This window comes from Salvelinus alpinus, chromosome 6 (assembly GCF_045679555.1).
Source record: "Salvelinus alpinus chromosome 6, SLU_Salpinus.1, whole genome shotgun sequence".
In the NCBI taxonomy this organism is placed as follows: domain Eukaryota; kingdom Metazoa; phylum Chordata; class Actinopteri; order Salmoniformes; family Salmonidae; genus Salvelinus; species Salvelinus alpinus.
The window spans coordinates 9858420-9872269 of NC_092091.1; the positions used below are offsets into that span (position 1 = coordinate 9858420).

The 13850-nt window shown below is 41.4% G+C and overlaps 1 protein-coding gene across 2 annotated transcripts in view; it reads left to right on the forward strand.

The window, feature by feature from the left end:
* LOC139578115 (neuroplastin-like) overlaps positions 1-13850 on the forward strand; it is a 74045-nt gene that overhangs the window by 34673 nt on the left and 25522 nt on the right. For both annotated transcript variants that reach the window (XM_071405354.1, XM_071405353.1), the window contains exons 2-3: positions 7493-7667; positions 12793-12887. In XM_071405354.1, the coding sequence (XP_071261455.1) occupies positions 7493-7667; positions 12793-12887 (270 nt within the window). The remainder of the gene's footprint in view (positions 1-7492; positions 7668-12792; positions 12888-13850) is intronic.

Sequence of the window (13850 nt, forward strand, 5' to 3'; positions counted from 1 at the left end):
GGTCAGAGACAGTAGAGTAACACCCACGCCCCTCAGGGTTAGCGGCTTCATTAGTAGCCAGTCCCAATTCACTCCCTACTATGTCAGTTGGCTTTTCATAGCCGGGCATTCAGAGTTAGAGAAAACTGTTACGGTAGAGAGAGAGAGTCGAAAACAGCAGGTCTAGGACAGCTAGCACGTATGGTGAACAGGTCAGGGTTCTATAGCCTCTAATTCTCTCTCTCCCTTCCCTCCCGGAGGACCTGAGCCCTAGGACCATGCCTCAGGACTACCTGGCCTGATGACTCCTTGCTGTCCCCAGTCCACCTGGTCGTGCTGCTGCTCCAGTTTCAACTGTTCTGCCTTCAACTGTTCCAACTCTCAACTCTCCACAGGCAGAACAGTTGAAATTGGAGCAGCAGCATGACCAAGTGGACTGGGGACAGCAAGGAGTCATCAGGCCAGGTAGTCCTGAGGCATGGTCCTAGGGCTCAGGTCCTCCGGGAGGGGAGGGAGAGGGAGAGGGAGAGGGAGAGGGAGAGGGAGAGGGAGAGGGAGAGGGAGAGAGAGCGAGAGAGAGAGAGAGAGAGGGAGCATACTTAAATTTACACAGGACACCGGATAAGACAGGAGAAATACTCCAGATATAACAGACTGATCCTAGCCCCCCGACACAAACTATTGCAGCATAAATACTGGAGGCTGAGACAGGAGTGACCCTTTGATGTTTTGTACATCTATGAGGTGTAAGCAACATGGTTGATGCTACACGACCACACCAGCCCTCATGGGGTTAGCAACTCAACTAGCTCTACCTGTGTACTTCCAAAAGCCACCCTTCCAAAACCTCCAGGACCACCACCAGCTCCCTTGTAGAAGCCGTCACTGTATTAGATCATATTATATCGTATTACATCGTATTATATTGTATTACATCGTATTGTATCGTATTTTATATTATTTTTATCGTATTACATTGTATTGTATCGTATTGTATTGTATCGTATTGTATCGTATCGTATTTTATCATTTATCATCATATTGTATCGTATTGTATCGTATTGTATCGTATTACATCGTATTAAATTGTATTGTATTGTATCGTATTGTATTGTATAGTATTACATCGTATTACATCGTATTGTATCGTATTGTATCGTATTGTATCGTATCGTATTGTATCGTATTGTATCGTATTACATTGTATTGTATTGTATTGTATTGTATCGTATTACATCGTATTGTATTGTATCGTATTACATCGTATTACATCATATTGTATTGTATCGTATTACATCGTATTGTATCATATTATATCGTCTTATCTCCCAGAGAAATAGAAGTGCAGTGAATGTAAGTAACCTAATCTATGTTCCTTTACCAGTTAGCGCCGAGGTTATTGTCTGCAATAATCATATCCACATAGAATTTAATTCCACTGTTTGCAAGAAGCCCACTGTGGGCAGCTCACTCAGTATTATTGACTCAAATATAAATGTCACTGACATGTCTACCTCGGAACATGCCTTTCAGAATAGCACTAAAAACAAACAAGCAACCCATAAAAGTGCAAAAAATAGCCCATGTTAGCCTGAGAAACAAGGTTCATGAAATTGACAACTTATTAACATCAGAAAACATTCATATTCGGCCATCTCTGAAACACACTTAGATAATTCCTTTTAAAAAATATAGATTTTTTTAACCAGGTAAACCAGTTGAGAACAAGTTCTCATTTACAACTGCGACCTGTCATGATACCTTTGATGATACAGTAGTAGCTATACATGGTTATAGAATATACAGGAAAGATGGAAATGCAAATGGAGGAAGTGTTGCTATACATGGTTATAGAATATACAGGAAAGATAGAAATACAAATGGAGGAAGTGTTGCTATACATGGTTATAGAATATACAGGAAAGATAGAAATACAAATGGAGGAAGTGTTGCTATACATGGTTATAGAATATACAGGAAAGATAGAAATACAAATGGAGGAAGTGTTGCTATACATGGTTGTAGAATATACAGGAAAGATAGAAATACAAATGGAGGAAGTGTTGCTATACATGGTTGTAGAATATACAGGAAAGATAGAAATACAAATGGAGGAAGTGTTGCTATACATGGTTATAGAATATACAGGAAAGATAGAAATACAAATGGAGGAAGTGTTGCTATACATGGTTATAGAATATACAGGAAAGATAGAAATACAAATGGAGGAAGTGTTGCTATACATGGTTATAGAATATACAGGAAAGATAGAAATACAAATGGAGGAAGTGTTGCTATACATGGTTATAGAATATACAGGAAAGATAGAAATACAAATGGAGGAAGTGTTGCTATACATGGTTATAGAATATACAGGAAAGATAGAAATACAAATGGAGGAAGTGTTGCTATACATGGTTATAGAATATACAGGAAAGATAGAAATACAAATGGAGGAAGTGTTGCTATACATGGTTATAGAATATACAGGAAAGATAGAAATACAAATGGAGGAAGTGTTGCTATACATGGTTATAGAATATACAGGAAAGATAGAAATACAAATGGAGGAAGTGTTGCTATACATGGTTATAGAATATACAGGAAAGATAGAAATACAAATGGAGGAAGTGTTGCTATACATGGTTATAGAATATACAGGAAAGATAGAAATACAAATGGAGGAAGTGTTGCTATACATGGTTATAGAATATACAGGAAAGATAGAAATACAAATGGAGGAAGTGTTGCTATACATGGTTATAGAATATACAGGAAAGATAGAAATACAAATGGAGGAAGTGTTGCTATACATGGTTATAGAATATACAGGAAAGATAGAAATACAAATGGAGGAAGTGTTGCTATACATGGTTATAGAATATACAGGAAAGATAGAAATACAAATGGAGGAAGTGTTGCTATACATGGTTATAGAATATACAGGAAAGATAGAAATACAAATGGAGGAAGTGTTGCTATACATGGTTATAGAATATACAGGAAAGATAGAAATACAAATGGAGAAAGTGTTGCTATACATGGTTATAGAATATACAGGAAAGATAGAAATACAAATGGAGGAAGTGTTGCTATACATGGTTATAGAATATACAGGAAAGATAGAAATACAAATGGAGGAAGTGTTGCCATGTATGTCCAGAGTCATATTCCTGTTAGGCTGAGAGAGGATGTCATGTCAGATGATGTGGAAGTAACATGGCTACAGGTTAATCTACCTCACCTAAAGCCTATTCTCGAAGGAAGTTGCTATAGAAACCAGCAAGTGGTAAAAGTCAGTGTTTGGACTAGACAATATGTGTGAAATGTTGGATAATGTAATGTGATATCAACAGAGAGGTATATTTTCTGGGTGACCTAAATATTGACTGGTCGTGATCATAATATAATAGCCATATCTAGAAAAAAAACTTACGTTTCCAAGACTGGACCTAAAATTGTGTATAAACGATCATACAAGAGGTTTTGCGATGATTCCTACGTCAAAGATGTGAAAAATATTTTGTAGGTCTAATGTCAGGACCCGGTGCGAGAAACAGTCACTAAATTGGCAGAACCCAGAAGATGAGGCAGACACAGCAGTACTAGAGATGGTGGTTTAATAAAAAATAGATAACTTCCAAAATACAAAGAAAATCCACAAAGTGGTAAAAACAGCAAGGGAAAAAACAAACCTAAAAGACTAATCCAAAATACAAAAGAACAAAACCAGAGAACCTCTGGAAAATCCAACAAGAGAAAAATATATGTTCACAACAAGGCTTGGGCTGGGGCTGGGTGCTAACATACAAACACTGAGCAAGGAACTAAGGAACACACAGGGATTAAATACTAACAAGGGAACGACATACAGGTGCAAACAATAATAGAGCAAGGGAAAAACAAAAGGTACAAAAAAGGTGCAATGGGGACATCTAGTGACAAAAAACCAGAACAGTCCTGGCCAAAACCTGACATCTAATGTGTGTAATGAGGAACATCCGGACGCTGCACTTTAAGCAGTTATGAAACTGCTTCGTCCGGTTACTGATAGGCATGGGCACATCAAGAAACTGACATTTATAACGGCCAGATCCCCATGGATAGAGGATGATTTTAAAAACTGTATGGCTGAGAAGGATGAAGCAAAGTGAATAGTAAATAAGTCTGACAACACAGCAGACTGGCAAACACACAGTAAGTTGACAAATCACGTAACTAAAGTAAACAAAAATGAGAAGAAACTATACTATGGAACACAGATAAATTATATAAAGAATGATAGTAAAAAGCTCTGGAGTACTAAAATGAAATTCTAGACAAGAAAGCAAACTCGGCTCGATCTTCCAACTAGGCAGATGGCTTGTTCAAAACAAAACACTTTTTTGTTGGTAAGATTAGCAAACTTGGGTATGACATGCAAACAAAACATGCTGAACCTTCATATTCATGCATAATGGACCCAATAATGAAAGACAAGCTCTTTGAGTTCCACAAAGTGGGTGTGGAAGAGGTGAAAAATTGTTGCTATCTCTAAAAATATATATATATATTTTTTACCTTTATTTAACTAGGCAAGTCAGTTAAGAACAAATTCTTATTTTCAATGACAGCCTAGGAACAGTGGGTTAACTGCCTTGTTAAATAAGGACAAACCACCTGGTACCGACAACCTGGATAGTAAATTGCTAAGGTTGGTAGCGTAATACATTGTGACTCCTGTTTGCAACATCTTCAATTTAAGCCTAGAAGATGGTGTGGGCACTCAGAGGGAGGCAGAGGTCATTCTGCTGACCCTAGAATAGCAGAGTACCCTTTTAATTGTTCAAACAGCCAACCAATCAGCTTGTTGCAAATGCTTTCAGCTTGCTTATAGGGAAGGGCTTCTCAACATGCTCGGCACTGACACACATGACTGATTATTGGCTGAAGGGATTTGATAGTAAGACGATTGTGGGAGCTGTTTTGCCTTATAATGGATTGAGAGATACCTAAAAAAAACGGAGGGTTTTCGTTAATGGACGCCTCTCTAATGCAAATTCAGTTGAGTGTGGTGTACCCCAGGGCAACCGGCTAGGGCCATTATTGTTTTCTGTTTTTACAAATGACCTTCCACTGACCTTGAATAAAGGGGAAAGGTGGGGTACCTAGTCAGTTGTACAACTGAATGCCTTCAACTGAAATGTGTTTTCTGCATATAACCCAAACCCCTCTGAATCAGAGAGGTGAATAAAGCTTGTGTGTCTATGTACGCTGACGACTCAACAGTAAACACGTCCTCTGCAACAGGAAAATAAATAACTGAGACGCTTAACATAGAGCTCCATTCAGTTTTAGAATGGGTAATTAGCAATAGTGCTAATTATCTCAAAAACTAAAAGTATAATTTTGGGACAAATCACTCGCTGAATGCTAAACCTCGTTTAGATCTATTATTGAGTAATGTGGCTATTGAGCAAGTTGAGGAGACTAAACTACTTGGTGTAACCCTAGATAGCAAGCTTTCATGGTCATAACATATAGGCTCAATGGTTTCTAAAATGGGATGAGGTCTGTCCATGATGGGGCGTTGCTCTGCCTTCTTGACGTCTCAGTTGACCAGACAGGTCCTTAAGGCCCTAGTTTTGTCGCACCTGGACTACTGCCCAGCTGTGTGGTCATGTGCGAAAAAAGAAGGACATAGGTAAATTGCAATCGGTCCAGAATCAAAGCAGCACGTATCACACTTAGATGTACTGTACATGGAGGGAAAGAGTCCGTAAAAATGCATGTCAGTCTCTCCTGGCTTAAAGCTGAGAGATTGACTGCATCACTACTGGTCTTTGTGCGATGTGTTGATGTGTTGAAGGTACACAACTGTCTGTTCGAGCAGTGGGCACACAGTGCAGACACTCATCGGTACCACACAAGACATGCAACCAGCCGTTTCTCTTCACAGTCCCCAGGTCCAGAACAGAGGCTGGGAAACACACAGTATTAACACACAGTATTCCACGACTACATGGAACTCTCTGCCAACCCCAGGCAACTCAAACTAGCAATAATACCAGATTAAAAGAACACCTTACTGCACAAAGGGGACTGTGGAGAGCCATTTTATATACCTTGTACTGTAATGTGCACTGTACTATGTATTAGACCTAGATATTGTGTGTATGTGCTGATATGTAGGCTGTGTGTGACATTTTAAATGTATGTAGTTCAGTCCTTCACTAATAATGTTCTGTACTATGTATTATGTCATGTTTCATGTGGACCCCAGAAGAGTAGCTGATGCTTTTGTAGCGGCTAATGGGGATCCTAATAAATACCAAATACCAAATCACCAACCATACACCCTGAAAATGAATAAATAGCAGAGCTCTCCCTCTGTGCACCCCCCCATACATCCTAAAAATGAAGAACAATCTCCCTCTGTGCCTCAGCTCCTTAGTTAGCAACTTCACTAGATCTCCCAGTGTACCCCATACAGCCTCCTATATCTTGCAGCTTCTCCCAGTGTATCCCATGTAGCCCCCTAGGTCTTGCAGATTCTCCCAGTGTACCCTATACAGCCTCCTAGGTCTTGCAGCATCTCCCAGTGTACCCTATACAGCCTCCTAGGTCTTGCAGCATCTCCCAGTGTACCCCATACAGCCTCCTAGGTCTTGCAGCATCTCCCAGTGTACCCCATTCAGCCTCCTAGGTATTTCAGCTTCTCCCAGTGTATCCCATGCAGCCTCCTAGGTCTTGCAGCATCTCCCAGTGTATCCCATGCAGCCTCCTAGGTCTTGCAGTTTACACTGAGACCATAGTGTTTAGTAGAGGTCCCTCCCGTCGTCTACACTGAGACCATAGTGTTAAGTAGAGGTCCCTCCTGTCGTCTACACTGAGACCATAGTGTTTAGTAGAGGTCCCTCCTGTCGTCTACACTGAGACCATAGTGTTTAGTAGAGGTCCTTCCTGTCGTCTACACTGAGACCATGGTGTTTAGTAGAGGTCCCTCCCGTCGTCTACACTGAGACCATAGTGTTTAGTAGAGGTCCCTCCTGTCGTCTACACTGAGACCATAGTGTTAAGTAGAGGTCCCTCCTGTCGTCTACACTGAGACCATAGTGTTTAGTAGAGGTCCCTCCTGTCGTCTACACTGAGACCATGGTGTTTAGTAGAGGTCCCTCCCGTCGTTTACACTGTGACCATAGTGTTTAGTAGAGGTTTTAGTTTAGTGTCAATTCCATTTCATCAGGGCTGGGGTCAATTCCATTTCAATTAAGTCAATTCTGAGAGTAGCCTGAAATTCCAATCCAATTTTCCTCATTGCTTTTCAACTAATTTCAATTAACTACATTGAAATTACAAGAATAAGATACAATTTGAAATGGAATTGTGTCTTATTGGTGTTTCAGAGCCTTCCATCAACTGAAATTTACATTTTCCTCATTGTTTTTCAATGAATTGGAATGTCAGTTTTACTTCATGAATTGAATGTATTGAAATGGAATTGAATATTGGAAGTGTCTTATTGGTGTTTCAGAGCCTTCCATCAACTCGTCGGACCACATCATGCTGCCCACTGATCGCCACAGCCTGCCCATCACTTTGCAGTGCAACCTAACTTCAGCCCACAGCGCCCACATCGAGAGCTTCTGGATGAAGAACGGGGAGGAGATCCAAGAGACCCGCGGAGAGAGAGCCAACACTGAGTACTAGTACGTCCCCATCTATAAGAGTTTAACAACAGCAGTCATGGTAGGGAGAGTTTAACAACAGCAGTCATGGTAGGGAGAGTTTAACAACAGCAGTCATGGTAACAACAGCAGTCATGGTAGGGAGAGTTTAACAACAGCAGTCATGGTAGGGAGAGTTTAACAACAGCAGTCATGGTAGGGAGAGTTTAACAACAGCAGTCATGGTAACAACAGCAGTCATGGTAGGGAGAGTTTAACAACAGCAGTCATGGTAGGGAGAGTTTAACAACAGCAGTCATGGTAACAACAGCAGTCATGGTAGGGAGAGTTTAACAACAGCAGTCATGGTAGGGAGAGTTTAACAACAGCAGTCATGGTAGGGAGAGTTTAACAACAGCAGTCATGGTAGGGAGAGTTTAACAATAGCAGTCATGGTAGGGAGAGTTTAACAACAGCAGTCATGGTAGGGAGAGTTTAACAATAGCAGTCATGGTAGGGAGAGTTTAACAACAGCAGTCATGGTAGGGAGAGTTTAACAACAGCAGTCATGGTAGGGAGAGTTTAACAATAGCAGTCATGGTAGGGAGAGTTTAACAACAGCAGTCATGGTAACAACAGCAGTCATGGTAGGGAGAGTTTAACAACAGCAGTCATAGTAGGGAGAGTTTAACAACAGCAGTGATGGTAGGGAGAGTTTAACAATAGCAGTCATGGTAGGGAGAGTTTAACAATAGCAGTCATGGTAGGGAGAGTTTAACAACAGCAGTCATGGTAACAACAGCAGTCATGGTAGGGAGAGTTTAACAACAGCAGTCATGGTAACAACAGCAGTCATGGTAGGGAGAGTTTAACAACAGCAGTCATGGTAGGGAGAGTTTAACAACAGCAGTCATGGTAGGGAGAGTTTAACAACAGCAGTCATGGTAACAACAGCAGTCATGGTAGGGAGAGTTTAACAACAGCAGTCATGGTAGGGAGAGTTTAACAACAGCAGTCATGGTAACAACAGCAGTCATGGTAGGGAGAGTTTAACAACAGCAGTCATGGTAGGGAGAGTTTAACAACAGCAGTCATGGTAGGGAGAGTTTAACAACAGCAGTCATGGTAGGGAGAGTTTAACAATAGCAGTCATGGTAGGGAGAGTTTAACAACAGCAGTCATGGTAGGGAGAGTTTAACAATAGCAGTCATGGTAGGGAGAGTTTAACAACAGCAGTCATGGTAACAACAGCAGTCATGGTAGGGAGAGTTTAACAACAGCAGTCATAGTAGGGAGAGTTTAACAACAGCAGTCATGGTAGGGAGAGTTTAACAATAGCAGTCATGGTAGGGAGAGTTTAACAATAGCAGTCATGGTAGGGAGAGTTTAACAACAGCAGTCATGGTAACAACAGCAGTCATGGTAGGGAGAGTTTAACAACAGCAGTCATGGTAACAACAGCAGTCATGGTAGGGAGAGTTTAACAACAGCAGTCATGGTAGGGAGAGTTTAACAACAGCAGTCATGGTAGGGAGAGTTTAACAATAGCAGTCATGGTAACAACAGCAGTCATGGTAGGGAGAGTTTAATAACAGCAGTCATGGTAACAACAGCAGTCATGGTAGGGAGAGTTTAACAACAGCAGTCATGGTAACAACAGCAGTCATGGTAGGGAGAGTTTAACAACAGCAGTCATGGTAACAACAGCAGTCATGGTAGGGAGAGTTTAACAATAGCAGTCATGGTAGGGAGAGTTTAACAACAGCAGTCATGGTAGGGAGAGTTTAACAATAGCAGTCATGGTAGGGAGAGTTTAACAATAGCAGTCATGGTAGGGAGAGTTTAACAATAGCAGTCATGGTAGGGAGAGTTTAACAATAGCAGTCATGGTAGGGAGAGTTTAACAATAGCAGTCATGGTAGGGAGAGTTTAACAATAGCAGTCATGGTAGGGAGAGTTTAACAACAGCAGTCATGGTAGGGAGAGTTTAACAATAGCAGTCATGGTAACAACAGCAGTCATGGTAGGGAGAGTTTAACAATAGCAGTCATGGTAGGGAGAGTTTAACAACAGCAGTCATGGTAGGGAGAGTTTAACAATAGCAGTCATGGTAACAACAGCAGTCATGGTAGGGAGAGTTTAACAATAGCAGTCATGGTAGGGAGAGTTTAACAACAGCAGTCATGGTAGGGAGAGTTTAACAACAGCAGTCATGGTAACAACAGCAGTCATGGTAGGGAGAGTTTAACAACAGCAGTCATGGTAGGGAGAGTTTAACAACAGCAGTCATGGTAGGGAGAGTTTAACAACAGCAGTCATGGTAACAACAGCAGTCATGGTAGGGAGAGTTTAACAACAGCAGTCATGGTAGGGAGAGTTTAACAACAGCAGTCATGGTAACAACAGCAGTCATGGTAGGGAGTGTTTAACAACAGCAGTCATGGTAGGGAGAGTTTAACAACAGCAGTCATGGTAGGGAGAGTTTAACAACAGCAGTCATGGTAGGGAGAGTTTAACAATAGCAGTCATGGTAGGGAGAGTTTAACAACAGCAGTCATGGTAGGGAGAGTTTAACAATAGCAGTCATGGTAGGGAGAGTTTAACAACAGCAGTCATGGTAGGGAGAGTTTAACAACAGCAGTCATGGTAGGGAGAGTTTAACAATAGCAGTCATGGTAGGGAGAGTTTAACAACAGCAGTCATGGTAACAACAGCAGTCATGGTAGGGAGAGTTTAACAACAGCAGTCATAGTAGGGAGAGTTTAACAACAGCAGTGATGGTAGGGAGAGTTTAACAATAGCAGTCATGGTAGGGAGCTTTTAACAATAGCAGTCATGGTAGGGAGAGTTTAACAACAGCAGTCATGGTAACAACAGCAGTCATGGTAGGGAGAGTTTAACAACAGCAGTCATGGTAACAACAGCAGTCATGGTAGGGAGAGTTTAACAACAGCAGTCATGGTAGGGAGAGTTTAACAACAGCAGTCATGGTAGGGAGAGTTTAACAACAGCAGTCATGGTAACAACAGCAGTCATGGTAGGGAGAGTTTAACAACAGCAGTCATGGTAGGGAGAGTTTAACAACAGCAGTCATGGTAACAACAGCAGTCATGGTAGGGAGAGTTTAACAACAGCAGTCATGGTAGGGAGAGTTTAACAACAGCAGTCATGGTAGGGAGAGTTTAACAACAGCAGTCATGGTAGGGAGAGTTTAACAATAGCAGTCATGGTAGGGAGAGTTTAACAACAGCAGTCATGGTAGGGAGAGTTTAACAATAGCAGTCATGGTAGGGAGAGTTTAACAACAGCAGTCATGGTAACAACAGCAGTCATGGTAGGGAGAGTTTAACAACAGCAGTCATAGTAGGGAGAGTTTAACAACAGCAGTCATGGTAGGGAGAGTTTAACAATAGCAGTCATGGTAGGGAGAGTTTAACAATAGTAGTCATGGTAGGGAGAGTTTAACAACAGCAGTCATGGTAACAACAGCAGTCATGGTAGGGAGAGTTTAACAACAGCAGTCATGGTAACAACAGCAGTCATGGTAGGGAGAGTTTAACAACAGCAGTCATGGTAGGGAGAGTTTAACAACAGCAGTCATGGTAGGGAGAGTTTAACAATAGCAGTCATGGTAACAACAGCAGTCATGGTAGGGAGAGTTTAATAACAGCAGTCATGGTAACAACAGCAGTCATGGTAGGGAGAGTTTAACAACAGCAGTCATGGTAACAACAGCAGTCATGGTAGGGAGAGTTTAACAACAGCAGTCATGGTAACAACAGCAGTCATGGTAGGGAGAGTTTAACAATAGCAGTCATGGTAGGGAGAGTTTAACAACAGCAGTCATGGTAGGGAGAGTTTAACAACAGCAGTCATGGTAGGGAGAGTTTAACAATAGCAGTCATGGTAGGGAGAGTTTAACAATAGCAGTCATGGTAGGGAGAGTTTAACAACAGCAGTCATGGTAGGGAGAGTTTAACAATAGCAGTCATGGTAGGGAGAGTTTAACAATAGCAGTCATGGTAGGGAGAGTTTAACAATAGCAGTCATGGTAGGGAGAGTTTAACAATAGCAGTCATGGTAGGGAGAGTTTAACAATAGCAGTCATGGTAGGGAGAGTTTAACAACAGCAGTCATGGTAGGGAGAGTTTAACAATAGCAGTCATGGTAACAACAGCAGTCATGGTAGGGAGAGTTTAACAATAGCAGTCATGGTAACAACAGCAGTCATGGTAGGGAGAGTTTAACAATAGCAGTCATGGTAGGGAGAGTTTAACAACAGCAGTCTGGTGTGGGGTGGTCAAGGGCCCAGAGGCTAGCCTCAGAAAGTAGCTGGATATAAAGGTTAGGTACCACCGTCCTTAACGGCCTCAATGAGATAGAATAAACGTTTCTAGGACTATGATGGTTTGATATAATGACACTGGGCGAGTTGATGACTGACTCAATACCTTCCATTTAAAAATGGAAGGTATTGGTTATAGGCACTTATATAGGCTAACTATCTGCCCTTTACTTTCTTTAGACTATTTTCTGTGTTAATATATAGCACTTATTATGTTTTGTTTAGCATGGTTTTGCCTGGTGAGTCCTTGTGAGATATTAGGGGCACTTAGATAATTATCTGTCCTTCTATTTCCTTATTTATTTACTTACATGTAATAAAGCCCTAATTGGTTAACAAAGTAGATAGGTTGGGCCCTCTTCCCCCAGTATCAGAACTTTTTTTAGAATTGACATCCTAGTGAATATTTTTGATGATTAACTGGGGGCTTGGAACTCTCCCCTTCAGTCCTATTTAGTGTTGTGTTGAGGATCCCTGCCTGTCACGCTGGAGACCGGGGTTCATTCCCCCCGATGGGGGAGGTTTAAACATATAAGTGTTGATTAACTTTGAAAATATCCTCTCTACCGTGTTAGATTTCTGGGGGTTTCTTGATTGGTCCTGATTATTAGAGATGTTGAAGATGGGTTGGTTTAGGTCCTACAGTATGTGCCCTGCTTGCCCCTCATGGGTAACAGTCCTCTAACCTAACCTAAGTGCACATTTCTGAAGAAACGACAGATTATTGGGACGCAGGCAATGCCTCTGACATCAGAGTGCCTTTCAGAGTTAGAACTAAACGAGGATTGATTGACTTGTGGTGTTTGTTTTGTGTAAATCCAGCCTGAAGAAGCCCCGTGGAGAGGATGCAGGGGAGTACATGTGTGTCTACACCTTCGATCAGGCCCCGTCTGCTAACGCCACCATCGAGATTAAAGGTACGACCTATCCCTAACCCTCCGTTAACATGACATAGTGTTGTATGAGGTTAGCCACACCATCGAGATTAAAGGTACAGTACGACTCCCACCCACCAGTGTTGAATAGTAATTCACATGAATCATTCACGAGTCATTCACATTCAAATGAATCATTGACATGAATCATTCCAAGGTGCAACGATGACCTAATAGGCTGCCCAAGGCAGCACTGTCATAGAGTCCCTGAAATACCACCTTTCAATACACCAGACCTGGTTTCAAATACTATTTCAGGTATTTCAATTACTTTTAATATATTTCCAAAACAAGTATTCAGATAACCTTTATTTGAAAAAACAAGTAGTACAATATTGGAAATACAGTTGGAAAGTATTTGTAAATACTCAAATACATTGACACATACACTCCCATGCATTGAATCCAGGTATTTGATAATATTATTTGAAAAAATTATTTACTATTTGGTTTTTACAAATAACCATTAAAATACTCAAAAGTACTTGTTTTGCGCTGTGTATTTGAAAATAATCAAATACACAGAAAAACGTATTTAAATACAAATACTCAAATAGACATGTATTTGTCCCCAGGTCTGGCCTACACCACCATTGAGTGTTGAATGGTAGACATTTTATTAGGTACACCTCGTTCACAAAAACGGATCGATTCTACAAACAGTGAGTCACGTGGCTGTGGCTTGCTACTCTATATAAAGCAGGCAGACAGGCATCGAGGCATTCAGTTACTGTTTGATTGAACGTTAGAATGTGCAAAGCTAGTGACCTAAGCGACTCTGAGCGTGGTATGATCATCAGTGGCAGGCGTGCCGGATCCAGTATCTCAGAAACGCCCTCCCTCCTGACACGACAGTGTCTAGGGTTTACTGAGAATGGTGCGACAGGCCTCCCGAGTGGTGCAGTGGTCTAAGGCACTGCATCGCAGTGCTAGCTGTGCCACCAG